This window comes from Chlorocebus sabaeus, chromosome 11 (genome assembly GCF_047675955.1).
Source record: "Chlorocebus sabaeus isolate Y175 chromosome 11, mChlSab1.0.hap1, whole genome shotgun sequence".
Classification (NCBI taxonomy): domain Eukaryota; kingdom Metazoa; phylum Chordata; class Mammalia; order Primates; family Cercopithecidae; genus Chlorocebus; species Chlorocebus sabaeus.
The window spans coordinates 88,305,026-88,322,831 of NC_132914.1; the positions used below are offsets into that span (position 1 = coordinate 88,305,026).

Genomic DNA, 17,806 nt, shown 5'->3' on the forward strand with positions numbered 1-17,806 from the left:
GACTAAACTATGACCCTTGCCTGGCTATAGCGAGATGCCCTAACTCCCATAGCTACCATTGATGGTATCACAGGAGGCCTAGTAGAGAGACAGGGCATTCACCACTACACAGTGGTAATGAGGCCACACTATCCCCTGTGCCATCCCTGAGAATAATGTGGTGTCTCTCTAAAGAGTGTTTTAAAATTATGTGTTCAATGTGCACTGAGAGGGGCTGCTTGAATGCCCTAAGAGGGGGCAAGAAAGCCAGTTCGTTGCTGTTCTCAGACACTATGCCGTTTTTCCAAGCAAGTCCTCTAGCCCCAAACCTGCTTGCTTCACTTAGAAAACAAAATCTCTAAGGTTAACTGAATCCATCCTCCTTTATAAGGTCATTTAGTAGCCTGCTGTCTTCAAGACATTGCCCATTTCCTGCCAAGTAGCTATCCTTTTAGCCAGATAGTCTTTCTGAGTGGAGGGTCTGATCAATACAGATTCTCTGGCTTGCACCACTTCCAGGTGTTCCTGTAGACTATAGACTGTGCTTCAGGTAGCCACCAACTTCTTATTCTAGCCCTGCTTTCTGTTCTTGGTGCTTGATCACCCTCACAATGTACCAGAACATAGTATTTCTCAAAAGCATGATAGATGCAGTTGATAAGTTTATTCTGAAAGTTAAAAGTCTCACTAAATTAAATCCGCTTATAGAAGTTGAGCATAGTGGCTCACACCTATAATCCCAGTACTTTGGGAGGTTGAAGCGAGAGGATCACTGGAGCCCAGGAGTTTGAGACCAGCCTGGGAAATATGGAAAAACCATGTTTCTACAAAAATATACAAAATTTAGCCAGGCATAATGACACGTGTCTTGTAGTCCCAGCTACTGGGGAGGCTGAGGTAAGAGGATCATCTGAGGCCAGGGAGGTTGAAGCAGCAGTGGGCCGTGATCGCACCACTGCACTCAAGCCTGAGTGACAGAGTGAGACCATATCTCAATAAGTAAATAAATAAATAAATACATAAATAAATAAATAAATTTCCCCATACGAATAAAAAGGCTAGTCAATGACAGCAAATAAAATTAGAAGATAAAAGTCTGCACATCAAACTGAAAACTTACTTTAAATGCTTCTTGCTTTATCCCTTTCCTTCCAAGTCTATTGTTGCTAATATCAATAAATGTCAAAGTAGCTGGCAATTCTGGGAGCTGCCTTATTTTGTTGTCACGCAGGACAAGCTCTCGAAGTCGAGGCAGTTTTCGGAATGCATCTTCATCAATCTCAGATATTAAATTTGATGTCAGATCAATCCTTCTTAAATCACCTAAAAGAAACAAATAAAGGAAGTAGTTAAATATTCTTGTTTCGCTCACACAAAAATATACATGTAATTTTCCTTTATTTTGCAAATATAAATATGAATTTAGCAATGCACAGTTAATGCAATGATTATCTTTCTTTTTAGAAAAATTATTTCCTCCAAATACTATTCATATTTATGTACTTAGGAGTATAACTTTAGCAAAGAAATTGGTATGCCACATTTAAAATAACTAGTCTTCTCTCCATAATCTTCATAAAGTTTGTCTGGATTTTGTCATTTAAAATGTTTCCCTCAGTGATAAAGAGTGTTGTGTTTTCTAACAGTCAAAGATACAGGCATTAGAAAGAAATCTTCAAATGATTAAAACATTTTATGACACATACCAAAATTCTTTAAGTTGGCAACAACTATAAAGCCGGAATTTAGGCTTGCATTCATCCATCATAAAGCAACTATACTTTAGTGGAAGTTTATTTTTAAAAAGCCAACTCCTCATAAATATGACCATGACATTTTACTCAGAAGAACATGAGAAAACATTCCAGCATGTAAAATATAATTGTTTATCATGCATATTTAGTTTAAATTGCTCATTTGAAAACATCACCTATATGGTTTTGAGATGACTATTGCTTGTTTGTTGTTTTTTCTTATAATTATTAAAGCAAATTGTCAAATTTTTAAATAACAAAAAACTATTGATTCATGAACCAGGCTTTGGCATTCAAGCTGCATTCTCAGCTAACATTTGACAATGTAAAAATTTTAGAGAATTCTGTAAAGCAGTGAAAACCACTGTTACTGCTGTCATCCATACTTAGGCTTGCAAAGTCATTTTTGTTGATCTTTTTAATTCTGTTAAAGCGAGAATAGAAATAAGCGGTGTTCTTGGGCAGCGGAGGAATAGCATCAAGTTCATGGTCATCACAGTACACGGTGGTACTTATACAAGTACACAGAAGACAGGTTGGAAAGTCTAAAAGATAAAAGAAAATGAAATTATTTGTAAGTACCAAATTAATTTCTAAGAAATAATGTGGAATGTTTGATAAACAAGATTAGACTCTCCCACTAACCAAGTAGATTTTATATTTTCTCATAATGTTTTCTGTAAATAGAATATTCAAGTCAAACATACCAATTAAAATTGTCTCAACAGGCCGGGAGCGGTGGCTCAAGCCTGTGATCCCAGCACTTTCGGAGGCCGAGACGGGTGGATCATGAGGTCAGGAGATCGAGACCATCCTGGCTAACATGGTGAAACCCCGTCTCTACTAAAAAATACAAAAAACTAGCCAGGCGAGGTGGTGGGCGCCTGTAGTCCCAGCTACTCAGGAGGCTGAGGCAGGAGAATGGCGTGAACCCGGGAGGCAGAGCTTGCAGTGAGCTGAGATCCAGCCACTGCACTCCAGCCTGGGCGACAGAGCGAGACTCCATCTCAAAAAAAAAAAAAAAAAAAAATTGTCTCAACAATTAGTATATTCAATGTAACATTTTAAAAATAATTTAAAATTACTGAGTACTTTTCTATTTATTAGAAATTCTATATTCAAAATTTAAACATTATTGTGCTTTTCATAAAGTTAACATATCACATGTAATATTTTCATTAAGTCTTTGGTTTAATAGTGAAACATCTCACTGAAAAAACACCTGCTTCAAGAAAAATAAAAGATAATAATTATTAATATTCAGTTGCTCAATACATATTATTGAATCCTTTCTATGTAAATGGCACCATGCTAGCTGGTGAAACAGTGGTGAGCACAAAGAGACACAGTTGTGTTTTATGATCTGCTATGTGAATGAATGTTAATCACACAAATAAAATTATGAATGTGATAAATGTCATGAAGTATCATCTGAACATAACATAGGGGGATTTGACCTAGTCTGGAAGTCATGGAAGGCAACTCTGAAATGAAAGCTGAGCTGAGATCAGCAGAAGAGGAATAACTGACTGTGCAGGTAGGAAGGGAATAGTATGCCAGGCAAAGGAAGCAGCATGTGCCTTCGCTTTGGAGGGACTGAAAGATAGTCCATATGGTGAAAACTCAGATAGCATTGAAATGTATGGGACATAACATGCAGGGGCCTTGTAGGCTGTGCTACAGCTTTTATTTCTTCCCCTAAGGATGGAATGGAAGACTGAAGCAGGGCAACTGGAAAAAGTGGAAGTGAATCATAGTGTAGACAAAAGATGGTTTTAGACAAAAGAGTTTTAAGGGAAAGGAAATAATCAACAACCTAAGCCTCCTGAGATGTCAGGTAAGTTAAGGACCGAAAAATGTTCTTGGATTAGTTATTTCAGTGGTTATCAGAGAGTTACAAGATATGCAAAGTGAGGGAGCTGAAAGCCAGATTACAGTCCATTAAGGGAGAAGTTGGAAGTAAGGGAAAAGTTGCCACAAATGTAGAAAATGCAGAGAGGTTTGTGAAGAGCAAGGGATGAGACATAGTGATAACTATAATAAAATATGCTTGTGGCCTGTATGCTGAAGGGGGTGATTAATGTGGAAGATATTTGGAGAAAAAGATCCAGAGGAGGTGAAGTTGAATATAAAAAGGATCATGAAAGGACAAGAGGAAATAGAACTCAAAGAACATGGAAGGATTTTCATCCCACGTGTGGAAGGACAGAGTGTCTTTGTTGTGCTAGAAGGAGAGGGAGATAGAAGAGCACATTGATATAGATGTAGGTAGATTATTTGTCTGGAAACAGGAAGACCGAGGATCTGCTGACTAAGAAATTGCATTTTCTTTGTGAAGTAGGAAGTTAAGTTATCTGACAGGCTTGAGGAGTCTAGGGATGAGGTAAATAAGGGTTGTAAGATGTGAAATGAATGGAGAAAGTGAAATCTCTATGACATAAACTAGAAGAGAAAAGTGGTGGAAGAAATGTCCTGAAATTGCTCAGTGATCAATTTGTCTTAGTTTACCTGATACTTTCCTGTTTATAACATTCAAAGACACTTGCTTTGGGAACTCCTCACACCCAGACGCACCAGGAGATTTGATCACCCTAGTTGAAAGATCCATTTGTGGTTTGTAATCATGAACTAATAATGTACCTATTAAGGTCTTATTACTATCATTAAATACAAAAGTCATTTCCATTTTAAGAATGGAAAGCCAGGAAAAAATGTTTAAGTGGGAGCTGTAAAATATTTAATATGTGCTAATTTCTCCGATCATTATAAATTAATATTTTATACTCATCATAAAAATTTTAAGAGTTAAGACATTTGATTCTTCTATATATTCATCACCTTGATAATTAAGCAATGATTGCTTAGGGTAATTTTTACATATTCACAGTAGTTATAATTTAATTCTAAGTTTTTCTACACCTAACTCGAGGCTGCATTATATGGTTTTAGAATGTTATTTTTAGAAATTTGTTTTAGTAGTAAAAATATGGTATTTTTATTTTTACTATTCTAAATATTTCTAAACTATTTAATTTTGATGAATGTGTGCTTCTTCTTTGAAATTAAAATGTAAATTTGAGTTTTTAACTTTATTATTTATCCTCAGAGTACTTTAGAGACAAAAATTTTCTTTAAAAGTCTTAGTTTTTTTTATGTTTCTAAATTGACATTAGTGAAGCATTACTTGACTCAAGCTTTTGAAAGGATTGGACATTCTGCTTCTCTGTTGTTTCTGACTCAGCTGAGAGATCCAGAGTACAGGTATCAATACCAGGTTGGTCAACTTTTGAAGGATCTGAAATCACTTAAACATAAGTAATGTTCTAGGGATATTTAATTTTCCTATTTTGGGTGCTTTATGCTGGATATTTACATTTCCTTCTCATTATGTCTCTTCCTTTTTCTACTTGCAGAGTGTTCTACTACACAGAAATTTAACTACACAGAAATAATATAATATATTCATTAATGACACTGACAAGATTTATTGGTCTATGTTGCATTCCACATATCACCTCTGTGATACTGGACACATTTTATAGTATGTTGGAGTTTTAGTTTTTTTATTTTTAAAAATGGATAATCAGTGTCCAGTACATAGTGTTATGACTCTTCAAAAAGTTAATGTAGATAAAATAATTCAAGTGTCTGGCATATAGAAGGCATTGGATGAAAGGGCCACTTTTCATATTACTTATTGAAGAACAGCTGAAAACTCAAAGAAGCAAAGAGTAAAATGGTCATTACCAGAGCCTCAGGAAGTTGTTCAAGGGGTATAAAATTTCAGTTATATAGGATGAATAAGTACTAGAGGTCTGCTATACCATAGTAGTCATAGTTAATAATAGTGTACTGTACACTAAAAATGTTAAGAGAGAAAACAGTGCATGAACTCCTTTATCAATATTAGAATTATCGTAACTAACACTATGTTTACTATGGGCCAGTAACTACACGTATTCATTTAATCCTGACAGCATGTCTATAAGGTAAGTTCTATTATTTATTATCCCGTGTTTTTTTAGATGAGAAAACTAAGGCACAAAAATATTGAATGCCTTGCTCAAGACTATAAAAACCCAACAAGTCAGAGTGCTGGGATTTGAATACATACATTTTGCCTCCTCTGTCTCTCCAAGAAACTCTCAGTTTTGATTCCTGTACTTTGCTTTTAGTCTTGCCTTAGGTAATATTGCTCCTCCCACTCTTTTTGTCTCCCAGTGTGTTCTGGACAGACTTTTCTCCTAAGACTTGTAATACAGTGATACAGTTTGGCTGTGTCCCCACCCAAATCTCATCTTGAATTGTAGCTCCCATAATTCCCACATGTTGTGGGAGGGACCTGGTGGGAGATAACTGAATCATGGGGGCAGCTTCTTTCATACTGTTCTCGTGGTAGTAAGTCTCACGAGATCTGATGGTTTTATAAGGTGTTTCGCCTTTCACTTGGCTCTCTTTCTGTCTTTCCTGCTGCCATGTAAGATATGCCTTTTGCCTTTCACCATGATTTTGGGGCCTCCCCAGCCACGTGGAATGGGGAATCCATCAAACCCTTTTTTCTCTGTAAATTACCCAATCTTGGATATGTCTTTATCAGCAGTGTGAACATGGATTAATACATACAGTATTGCCTCTAAATTTGTTTGTATGTCTATCTTCCTGTGCTAGGCAGAAATATTCATGAAAACAGTGGTTACTTAAAGTTTTGTGTCTACAGAACTTGGAATACAGAGACACTATACTCACTCAACTCTTGTAGTGGGAACTCTCCTTACTTTTTTTCTACACTCCCTAACTATGCCATTCTCTGTATATATAAAAGTATTCCAGTGTGAGTCTTCTTGAGTACCCCCAAGGTTGATAGTGACAACATTCAAGCAAGAAATATAGACATATAATAGAATCACATGTAGCACCAAGAATTCCTTCTCATTAACTAAAAGGCCCTGGTTTCATCTGCAGGCCACACAACATAGTGTCTGATGTTGTGCAATAATTTCCTCTCTCTGTTACTTCTTAGGAGTGAGTGAGAAGAAGCCTGTTTTTAAATAAATAAACAGCCAAGAATCTGAACAGGCTGGCTTCAAACCCACTATGTAACAGCTTTGTGATATGTGGCAAGTTACTATCCCCTTTGAATTATAGTTGTTTCCATGATAATGAAAAGAGTAATATTAACACTCTCACAGGGAGGTTTTAATAATCCAATGAGATAATGTGAACTGCTGAGCATATGGGCCACAGATAGTATATGCTCAATTAGTGCAAAATATTATTACTATTACCATCATCTTCATCCTCATCATCTCTTATCCCCTTGAAATGCTGTGGCCTGATCTCAGAGGCAAAGATTTTTTCCTCCTTATCAAATACTCTCTGTTCTACAAATACATTCCACTACACAGGTTTCGAGTAATGATGTACAATATTTTCATCCCAAATCTTTGGTTATTTGATCATTTTAGCGAGACCAAAGCTGAATTATTAAAATGCTTTATATTTGAATGTAAAATCTACGTATAAATCTACTTCAAACCTGGCCTATTCCAAAACTTTTTTCTTGGGTCATGTCATGTGGTTTCTCTATAGAGTTGAAGCTTTGCAGTTAATGTGGACTCAGTTGTAATTCTGCTTTGATGTATCTGACCTTCATTTGTGTGTGGCCCCAGAACCCCTGTGAATTCAGGTTCCTGCGGGGAAGAGCCATCAATCAGCCTGGGAGTGGATTCTTCCTCCTCTTCCTCTTCCTGGGCCTCCTCAGGCTGTGGGGGTGGAGTGAGGAGCTCTCGGTTCCCTGAAGGCATCACTGTGGCTATTTCAATCTGAAAAAAAAAAAAAAAGAGAGAGAATTTCTTCAGGCAAACTTCTCAGTCACTCTGTGTGGCAGTGACACAAATTTAAAATGTACCCATCTTTGCCACAAGAGGACACTCATGTTCTAAAGTTCAACAATGTGACCATCCTGCTTGCTTGGAGGAACACACGTGGTTCTAGTAACTGTTGTTGTTTTTAATTAGTTTTGTTTCTCAAATCTTAGAAGTTGTTTCCAATTCTTCCTTTTTTTTTTTTTTTTTTGGTCTTCTTGTTCTTTAACATTTTATATGTTTGTTCATTTCATAGGTTTTTTTAAAAAAGCTCATTTATTGTTTTCTAATAATAAGTAGCATTACAAGAGTGTATCAATGTTGTGAAAGCTTCACATTAATTCAGAAGTGTACAGAGTAAAATTGAAAAGTCCCCATCACCATTCAGCCCTCATTCTACTCCCCTTGAAGGTAATAACTGAGCAGAAATTGATACATATTATCCTGTCCTTCCAATCCTTGATTTCCGAGGTTCAAATATTCTGTTCCTTACCAATGACTTATACTTTCTCTAATGGCATTTTACTGAAAAGTATCCTTTATACTAAAATAAAATATATAGTGACATAAAAACTATGATTTGATTATGGTATGCCATTTCTCATGTGTTTTCAATATTATTAAAATAACAAATATTCCAATGATATCTAGGTATCTTAAAATGGACTTTTTTGAGAGCTTTGACATGAAGAGGCAGTTATAAAATTACAAAATTATTCAAAGATTATTTTTTATATATTGTATTTTAGATTATACCTGTTTTGCTCTTATCTAACTTGTACATTGTAAGTAATGGAGTCATTGCTTTTAAGAATACTGTTTGTATTTATGAGAAACCTTCCTTTCAGATTTCTTCCTTTGTCTGAATGTATATTTCTTTGTGGTACTTAGTAAATATCTACTTCTCTGATGGCCTTGTAATCTTGGGTTGAAAATTTGCCCCAGGCAATTGGGATGGCGACTTCCAGGACCCTCCCTTTGTGGCCCAGTGTCCTTGTGGTATCCCCAGAAATCCCAGATTTTCCCTTCACCACACCAATATGGCCTTTTGGTTTTTTCCACCCTTTATTTGCTTTCATTAAAGAAGTAAGGAAACACATAAATTATTTCTGTGTTACTTAATAACAAATGATGTGCAAACTATTCCTTTCATCTATAACACAGGTGTATTTTCAGACCACATATTTTCTAGATGTTTGAATAACCAAAAGATTTTAAAGATACACTTATGATTTGATATCACTTTTAATATATTTAAATGCATTGCAAATCACAAATGAAAATTATTCTTTTGAAGAAACACTAAACTTTATTTTATCAGTTTATATTTCTGAATTGTGCATCCTTCAGTGCTTCCTTAGTCTCTCTATTTCAGCTTTTTCTGTGCTGTATTACATTGGTTCCATTTGTTTTCAGCATACCCAAGCCTGCTGGATGGTAAAGTATGTCATCTCTTTTATCTGTGTACCTCTAGGCTGTAAGCATAATAGGCAATCAGCAAGTACTTATTGAAGTATAATTTTTTCAAACTTTGCTTGTCCAAAATATATCTCTACGTTTAGAGATTTTCTGAGACGAATCAGTGAATGTGCTAATACTTACTTTAAATTATATAAAGCATGAAATCAAAACAAAAACAGATTATACTGTCTTTGATACATTAGGAGCAATACATGAAGATACAATAAAGCTTGGCCAGAAAACTCCAGCTGAGAAGATTGGGCACATTTTCTTAAACAGAAAGACATACGGTTTCCATCTGTAGGTCAGAATGAGGCAGATTCAGAGGGAATGGATTTGTAGAGAGACCAAAAGGAGGCTCCAGGAAGAGCGGAAATTGAGACAGATGTTTCATGGAATGGAGGCAGCCTAAAGGGAGAAACAAATTCCAGACACGTTGCCTTGAATCTTAGCTTTGTAAGAAAAATGTTTGCACATACTTTTTACAGATAATTGTTTTTCCACTGATTTGATGTGAAGCTGTAAGATCTCACTTGTCATCCAATATAATGAGGCAAAACAGCTTTTTGCGTTTATCAAAAATTGTTTTGTTCATGCTTCCTTGCTAATAAAACATAAATGCAATACAACTTTGAAAACCAAGAAAAAGGAATGCCTTTTCACATCAGCAAAATTGCAGAACCTCAAAGTACTGTGCCTGGAGAGACTTTTGTAGACACATTTATTTTCACTATTAAATAGAAGTGATTTAGGCATCTTTTCCCCCTCTTCAACAATCTTCATACTGTGATATGAAGTTGTGAGGCAATGCATACCAAAAACAAAAAAAAAACAAACAAAAAAAATGAGTCCAGGGAAACAAGACCACCGGGCCTTCCGTGTGGCAGACTTGTATGCTTCTGTTGCAGAAAACTAAATTTGAACATAAACACAAATGACCAGAAAAAAATCCCTGCCCTTTTTCGCAAGCTACAATTGGTAACACTTGAATGCACACATAATTGAGCCTCTTCTACAAATGTTCATAAATTCTTTCAGTGTTTTCCTCTATTCGTTTTTCTTTGGCCTCTTGTTTTACTCTGAATTGCTTCTTCCTGTTTTAAGGTTTTTTTTTTGTTTTTTTTTTGTTTTTTTTTTTTTGAGACGGAGTCTGGCTCTGTCGCCCAGGCTGGAGTGCAGTGGCCGGATCTCAGCTCACTGCAAGCTCCGCCTCCCGGGTTCACGCCATTCTCCTGCCTCAGCCTCCCGAGTAGCTGGGACTACAGGCGCCCGCCACCTCGCCTGGCTAGTTTTTTGTATTTTTTTAGTAGAGACGGGGTTTCACCGTGTTAGCCAGGATGGTCTCTATTTCCTGACCTTGTGATCCACCCGTCTCGGCCCCCCAAAGTGCTGGGATTACAGGGTTGAGCCACCGCTCCCGGCCCTGTTTTAACTTTTTAATCTGTTCATTATATTTCCCTAAAGTTTAAAAATATAATACAAATGGTCATTACTACATATGACTTCGATTTCTGTCAAAGGCACTGCACTTGTGTGTCTTCTTAACATAGTACTAGCAGGATACATCTTTGAGTTGACAGTTTGCAGTAAGTTATCTATTTTTATTTTCTTGTGTACCTGGTCTTAGAACTGTAGATAACATATATTATGGTAGCTTTTGCTTAGGGAGTACATTCTACATCCACAAAACCGTACATCTATTCCAGAGATGACAAATGGATAGTTCACAGTGACCTAGGCTGAGTGAGATATCAGCAGATGTCAGTATGAAGAGATAACTACCAAGAGAAGTCCTTAGGCCTGTCCCAGTCTCTGCACCCTGCACAGCCGTGACTCCATGTAAGCAATGTGTCACCTCAACCCAATCGCAGGGTAAAAGCGGTTGAAGTGACCCTGGAGTGTCTCAGGCTAAGTTTCTGCTCCCTGGAGAAATAAAGACTCTCCATAGAAAATAATCCAATTACATTTATTGTTTCAGATTGAACTGAGACTTTTACTAGAAATATTTGTGTTATTATTAAAAATATGACAAAAGATTAAAAGCTTTCATTTTCTAATAATCACCATTGTTGTCCACAGAAGATTATCTCTATAAAAACATTCAGAACCATTTTAAGTGACAATAAGATTTGGTTAACAATAATTTTGATGAAATTCATTTGCCCCTTAGCAAAAAGTACATCTAAATGATCTATATAATTATATTGCTGCCACTAAGCCTACTTTTTTGTCTTAATTTCAGGGTAAAAATATGAAAAACTGGTGTGTTCAGAAACAGCAATCATACATCTTCCTGATTGCTTCATTATCCACTGAGTCCTTTTAGTGCAGATTTCTTGTTGAACATGTAAATTATACCTGTTTATGGGGATCATAAACCATTTGCTGCCATTCAACATTGTGGGGTTTTTTTTGTATTTTTTGTATTTTAATTTTTTACATTTTAGTTAATCTACAGCTAAGTTTCTAATAACAAAATCAACGATAATGTAATATATATGTTATGGAAAAAATGCTGTTAAGGAATTCAAATAAACCAGATTTGATTCCTACCTTTATGAATGAATAAAAGAATCACCAGGTGAATGTGTGAATTTGTAAATGATGGAAGGTTTGCCAATCTTTATAATTATCTAAAATGTCTATGTCAAACATTGTACTTAAGTTATGATCAACTGTTCACTTGATTTGTCAATACTGTTTTCTAAACATCTATCAGTATCATTACTTTTGTTCCCTATCTGCCATCATCACCATTATCTAAATTACTATCCTCTCTTAGCTGGAATACAGCAATAGACTACTTATATAAAGTTAGGTTGTCCTCTAGTATAGATGTACTAAGAATGGACTCTTTTAAAAACAACTTTATGGAGATACAATTCATATATTATACAGTTCATCCATTTAAAGTATATAGTCCAATGTTTTTTTAGTAACAGTTATGCAACTATCACCCAATCAATTTTATAGCATTTTCATCACCCAGAAAAAAAACTCTGCAACTATTAACAGCCATTTGCAACTTCTCTCTTCTCATCCTCTCTTCTTCCCCCCTCCAACCTCCTGGCCCCAGGCAATCACTTACCAACTTTCTGTGGTTGTACTTTTGCCTATCTTTTTCCATATTTGCCCATTCTGGACTTTTCTTTTCCCTCCTCTTTAACTGTAATTATGTATCTTCCAACCAACATTTCCCCATTTCCCTCTTTTCCCTAACTACCTAAGCCACTGGTAACCACCATTCCACTCTATCCTAGGGAATTAACTATTTTAGATTTCACATACACTGAGATCATATGGTATCTATCTTTCTATGCCTTGCTTATTTCACCTAACATCGTGTTCTCCAAGTTCATCCATGGTATCTCAAGTGACAGGAGTTCATTCTTTTCATGTCTGAATAGTATTCCGTTGTGTATATAAACCACATTGTATTTATCCATCCATACATTGATGGACACTGAGGTTTTTCCTTGTCTTGGTCTTTGTGAATAGTGCTGCAATAAACATAGGAATACAGATATCTCTTTAACATACTGATACGTTTCTTTTGAATATATACCCAGTAGTGGGCTTGCTGGATCTTATGGTAGTTCTATTTGTAATTTTTTAAGGAATCTTTACACTGTTTTTCATAGTGGTTGTACTGATTTACATTTCCAACAACAGTATGCAAGAGTTCCCTTTTCTCCACAAACTCACCCACACATTTTATCTTTTAGTAGCCATGTAGTCAATGTTAGGTATGCATTTTTCATCTCTGGAATAGATATACTGTTTCATGTACACATAATATACTCCCTAAGCAAAAGTTACCATGAGATAAGTTATCTACAGTTCTAACTGCTAACAGTTCTAATATCGTCAAGCAGTGAGTACCATTGGACCCTTTCACTTGCTATTGTGTCCTATTTTTCCTTAGAATTCGGGGGCTAAACACTGGGCACCTGTTAGCCAGTTAAAAGCAACTAGCATGACTGCTAGACTAAAGACATGGGTGTCAGGCTTTCTGTGAAAGGGCTCTCTAACAACCCTCAACTCTTCAGAGTTGGGAGCATTGGTTTGCCTGGAACCAACTTCTGCTTTTCCTGTACTTCCAGACTGAGCTGATGGTTGACAGAGAGGAAAGCCATTCAACTCTGGGGTCCTGACAAAAACATCATTCTGATACCAAAGTCTGGCAGAGACACAACAACAACAACAAAATAGAATTTTAGACCAATATCCCTGATGAACATCAATGCAAAAATCTTCAATAAAATACTGGCAAACCGAATCCAGCAGCACATCAAAAATCTTATCCACCGTGATCAAGTGGGCTTCATCCCTGGGATGCAAGGCTGGCTCAACATACACAAATCAACAAACATAATCCAGCATATAAACAGAACCAAAGACCAAAACCACATGATTATCTCAATAGATGCAGAAAAAGCTTTGACAAAATTCAGCAGTCCTTCATGCTAAAAACTCTCAATAAATTCAGTATTGATGGAACATATCTCAAAATAATAAGAGCTATTTATGACAAACCCACAGCCAATATCATACTGAATGGGCAAAAACTGGAAACATTCCCCTTGAAAACTGGCACAAGACAGGGATGCCCTCTCTCGCCACTCCTATTCAACATAGTGTTGGAAGTTCTGGCCAGAGCAATCAGACAAGAGAAAGAAATAAAGGGTATTCAATTAGGAAAAGAGGAAGTCAAATTGCCCCTGTTTGCTGGTGACATGATTGACTATTTAGAAAACCCCATTTTCTCAGCCCAAAATCTCCTTAAGCTAGTAAGAAACTTCAGCAAAGTCTCAGGATACAAAATCAATGTGCAAAAATCACTAGCATTCTTATACACCAATAACAGACAAACAGAGAGCCAAATCATGCATGAACTCCCATTCACAATTGCTTCAAATAGAATAAAATACCTAGGAATCCAACTTACAAGGGATGTGAAGGACCTTTTCAAGGAGAACTGCAAACCACTGCTCAATGAAATAAAAGAGGATACAAACAAATGGAAGAACATTCCATGCTTATGGATAGGAAGAATCAATATCGTGAAAATGGTCATACTGCCCAAGGTAATTTATAGATTCAATGCCATCCCCATTAAGCTACCAATGACTTTCTTCACAGAATTGGAAAAAAAAAAATACTTTAAAGTTTATATGAAACCAAAAAAGAGCCCACATTGCCAAGATGGTCCTAAACCAAAAGAAGAAAGCTGGAGGCATCATGCTACCTGACTTCAAACTATACTACAAGGCTACAGTAACCACAACAGCATGGTATTGGTACCAAAACAGAGATATAGACCAGTGAAACAGAACAGAGCCCTCATAAATAATACCACACATCAACAACCATCTGATCTTTGACAAACCTGACAAAAGCAAGAAATGGGTAAAGGATTCCCTATTTAATAAATGTTGCTAAGAAAACTGGCTAGCCATAAGTAGAAAGCTGAAAGTGGATCCCTTCCTTACACCTTATACAAAAATTAATTCAAGATGGATTAGAGACTTAAATGTTAGACCTAAAACCATAAAAACCCTAGAAGAAAACCGAAGTAATACCATTCAGGACATAGACATGGGCAAGGACTTCATGTCTAAAACACCAAAAGCAATGGCAACAAAAGCCAAACTAGACAAATGGGATCTAATTAAACTTAAGAGCTTCTGCACAGCAAAAGAAACTACCATCAGAGTGAACAGGCAACCTACAGAATGGGAAAAAATTTTTGCAATCTACTCATCTGACAAAAGGCTAATATCCAGAACCTACAAAGAACTCAAACAAATTTACAAGAAAAAAACAAACAACCCCATCAAAAAGTGGGCAAAGGATATGAACAGACACTTCTCAAAAGAAGACATTTATGCAGCCAACAGACACATGAAAAAATGCTCATCATCACTAGTCATCAGAGAAATGCAAATCAAAACCACAATGAGATACCATCTCACACCAGTTAGAATGGTGATCATTAAAAAGTCAGGAAACAACAGGTGCTGGAGAGGACGTGGAGAAAGAGGAACACTTTTACACTGTTGATGGGACTGTAAACTAGTTCAACCATTGTGGAAGACAGTGCGGCGATTCCTCAAGGATCTAGAACTAGAAATACCATTTGACCCAGCCATCCCATTACTGGGTATATACCCAAAGGATTATAAATCATGCTGCTATAAACACACATGCACACATATGTTTATTGTGGCACTATTCACAATAGCAAACACTTGGAACCAACCCAAATGTTCATCAATGACAGACTGGATTAAGAAAATGTGTCACATATACAACATGGAATACTATGCAGCCATAATAAAAGATGAGTTCGTGTCCTTTGTAGGGACATGGATGCAGCTGAAAACCATCATTCTCAGCAAACTATCGCAAGAACAGAAAACCAAACACCGCATGTTCTCACTTATAGGTGGGAACTGAACAATGAGAACACTTGGACACAGGAAGGGGAACATCACACACCAGGGCCTGTTGGGATGTGGGGGGAAGGGGTGGGATAGCATTAGGAGATATACCTAATGTAAATGAGTTAATGGGTGCAGCACACCAACATGGCACGTGTATACATATGTAACAAACCTGCACTTTGGGCACATGTACCCTAGAACATAAAGTATAATTTAAAAAATAAAATGAAAACGTTGGTTGACCCTGCAGCCATGAGTGGAACTCTGAAAGTCATGTCCCCCAAGCAAGACTCACCCATCTATCCTATCTATCCTGACCCTTGGCTCCTGGGTCCTAATGCCTGTCAGACAAACTTCCTCCCACCTCTCTTCTCTGAGGCTAGTCCTGCTTCTAAAAACCACTCCCCGTCTCTAGTGCTTTTCTAGTTTTTCCTATAAGAACGATTTCTAGTATAAATTTCGGGACTCTGTTCCTTTCTTTAGGCACCCAGTCTCACTAATTAGAAAGACATAATTTTTGCCCAAAGCCCCATTGTAGGGATTACTATCTGGAATTTTAGAATCCCTCTTCAGACAAGCAGACCTAACAAAAGCTGTTCCTGAAGCTAGGATATGGAGAGCCCCAGAAATGATATCCTTCCTATTCATATGATGAGAAGTGAGGATAAAAGGCATCACTCTTCCAACCCTGAAGATCCCTTCCCTCCCTCAGGTTATGGCCCTCCACTTCATTTTTGGGGCATAACATCTTTATAGGACAGGGGTAAGGTCCCAATACTAACAGGAAAATGCTTAGGACTCTAACAGGTTTTTGAGAATGCATTGGTAAGGACCACTAAATCCGACCTTCTTTGATCCTCTTTGTGGTCTAAGAGGAAAACTAGTGTTTCTGCTGCTGTGTCGGTGAGCATGACTATTCTGATCAGCAGGGTCCAGGGACTGTTGTAGGTTCCTGGGCAGCCAGGGTGGGGGCGGGGGGGTGGACAAACAAAGCAAAACTGGGTGGTTTTGTCTTTTAAATGGAAAACACTCAGGCATCAACAGGCTCACCCTTAAAATGCATCCTAAGCTATTGAGACCAATTTGACCCACAAACTCTGAAAAGGAGGCGGCTCATTTTTTTCTGCACTATGGCCTGGCCCCAATATTCTCTCTCTAATGGGGAAAAATGGCCACCTGAGGGAAGTATAAATTTTAATACTATCCTGCAGCTTGACCTTTTCTGTAAGAGGGAAGGCAAATGGAGTGAAATACCTTATATTCAATCTTTATTTTCATTGAAGGAGAATATGCAACTATGCAAAGCTTGCAATTTACATCTCACAGGAGGACCTCTCAGCTTACCCCCATATTCTAGACTTCCTACAGCTCCTCTTCCTATTAATGATAAGCCTCTCTAATCTCCCACGACCAGAAGGAAACAAGCAAAGAAATCTCCAAGAGACCACAAAAAAAACCCCGGGCTATCAGTTATGTCCCCTTCAAGCTGTAGGGGGAGGGGAATTTGGCCCAACCCAGGTACCTGTCCCCTTCTCCGTCTCTGATTTAAAGCAGATCAAAGTAGACCTGGATACGTTTTCAGATGATCCTCATAGGTATATAGATGTCCTACAGAGTCTAGGGCAAACCTTCAACTTCACTTGGAGAGATATCATGCTATTGTTAGATCAAACCCTGACCTTTATTGAAAAGAATGTGGCTTTGACTGCAGCCTGAGAGTTTGGAGATACCTGGAAAGGGACAAATTCCCTGCTGGTCAACAAGCCGTCCCCAGTGTGGATACCCACTGGGACCTCGACTCAGATCATGGGGACTGGAGTCGTAAACATCTGCTGACCTGTGTTATAGAAGGACTAAGGAGAATTAGGAAAAAGCCCATGAATTATTCAATGATGTTCACCATAACTCAAGGAAAGTAAGAAAATGCTTCTACCTTCCTCAAGCGACTGTGCGAGGCCTTAAGAAAAGATGTTCCCCTGTCACCTGACTCCCTCGAGGGTCAATTGATCCTAAAAGATAAGTTTATTACCCAATCAGCCACAGATACCAGGAGAAAGCTCCAAAAGTGAGCCTTGGGCCCTGAACAAGATCTGGAGGCATTATTAAACCTGGCAACCTTGGTGTTCTATAATAGGGACCAAGAGGAACAGACTGAAAAGGAAAAGCAAGATCAGAGAATGGTTGCAGCCTTAGTCATGGCCCTCAGACAAATAAACCTTGGTGGTTCAGAGGACAGAAAATGGAGCAGGCCAATCACCAGGTAGGGCTTGTTATCTCTGTGATTTGCAAGGACACTTTAAAA

At 37.4% G+C, this 17,806-nt stretch overlaps 1 protein-coding gene across 1 annotated transcript in view; it reads right to left on the reverse strand.

Moving 5' to 3' along the window:
- EPYC (epiphycan) overlaps window positions 1–17,806 on the reverse strand; it is a 49,260-nt gene that overhangs the window by 7,100 nt on the left and 24,354 nt on the right. Inside the window, exons 3-5 of the mRNA XM_008004227.3 lie at window positions 7,381–7,555; window positions 2,120–2,278; window positions 1,100–1,302 (exon numbers count right to left, since the gene is read on the reverse strand). Coding sequence (XP_008002418.2) covers window positions 1,100–1,302; window positions 2,120–2,278; window positions 7,381–7,555 — 537 coding nt within the window. The remainder of the gene's footprint in view (window positions 1–1,099; window positions 1,303–2,119; window positions 2,279–7,380; window positions 7,556–17,806) is intronic.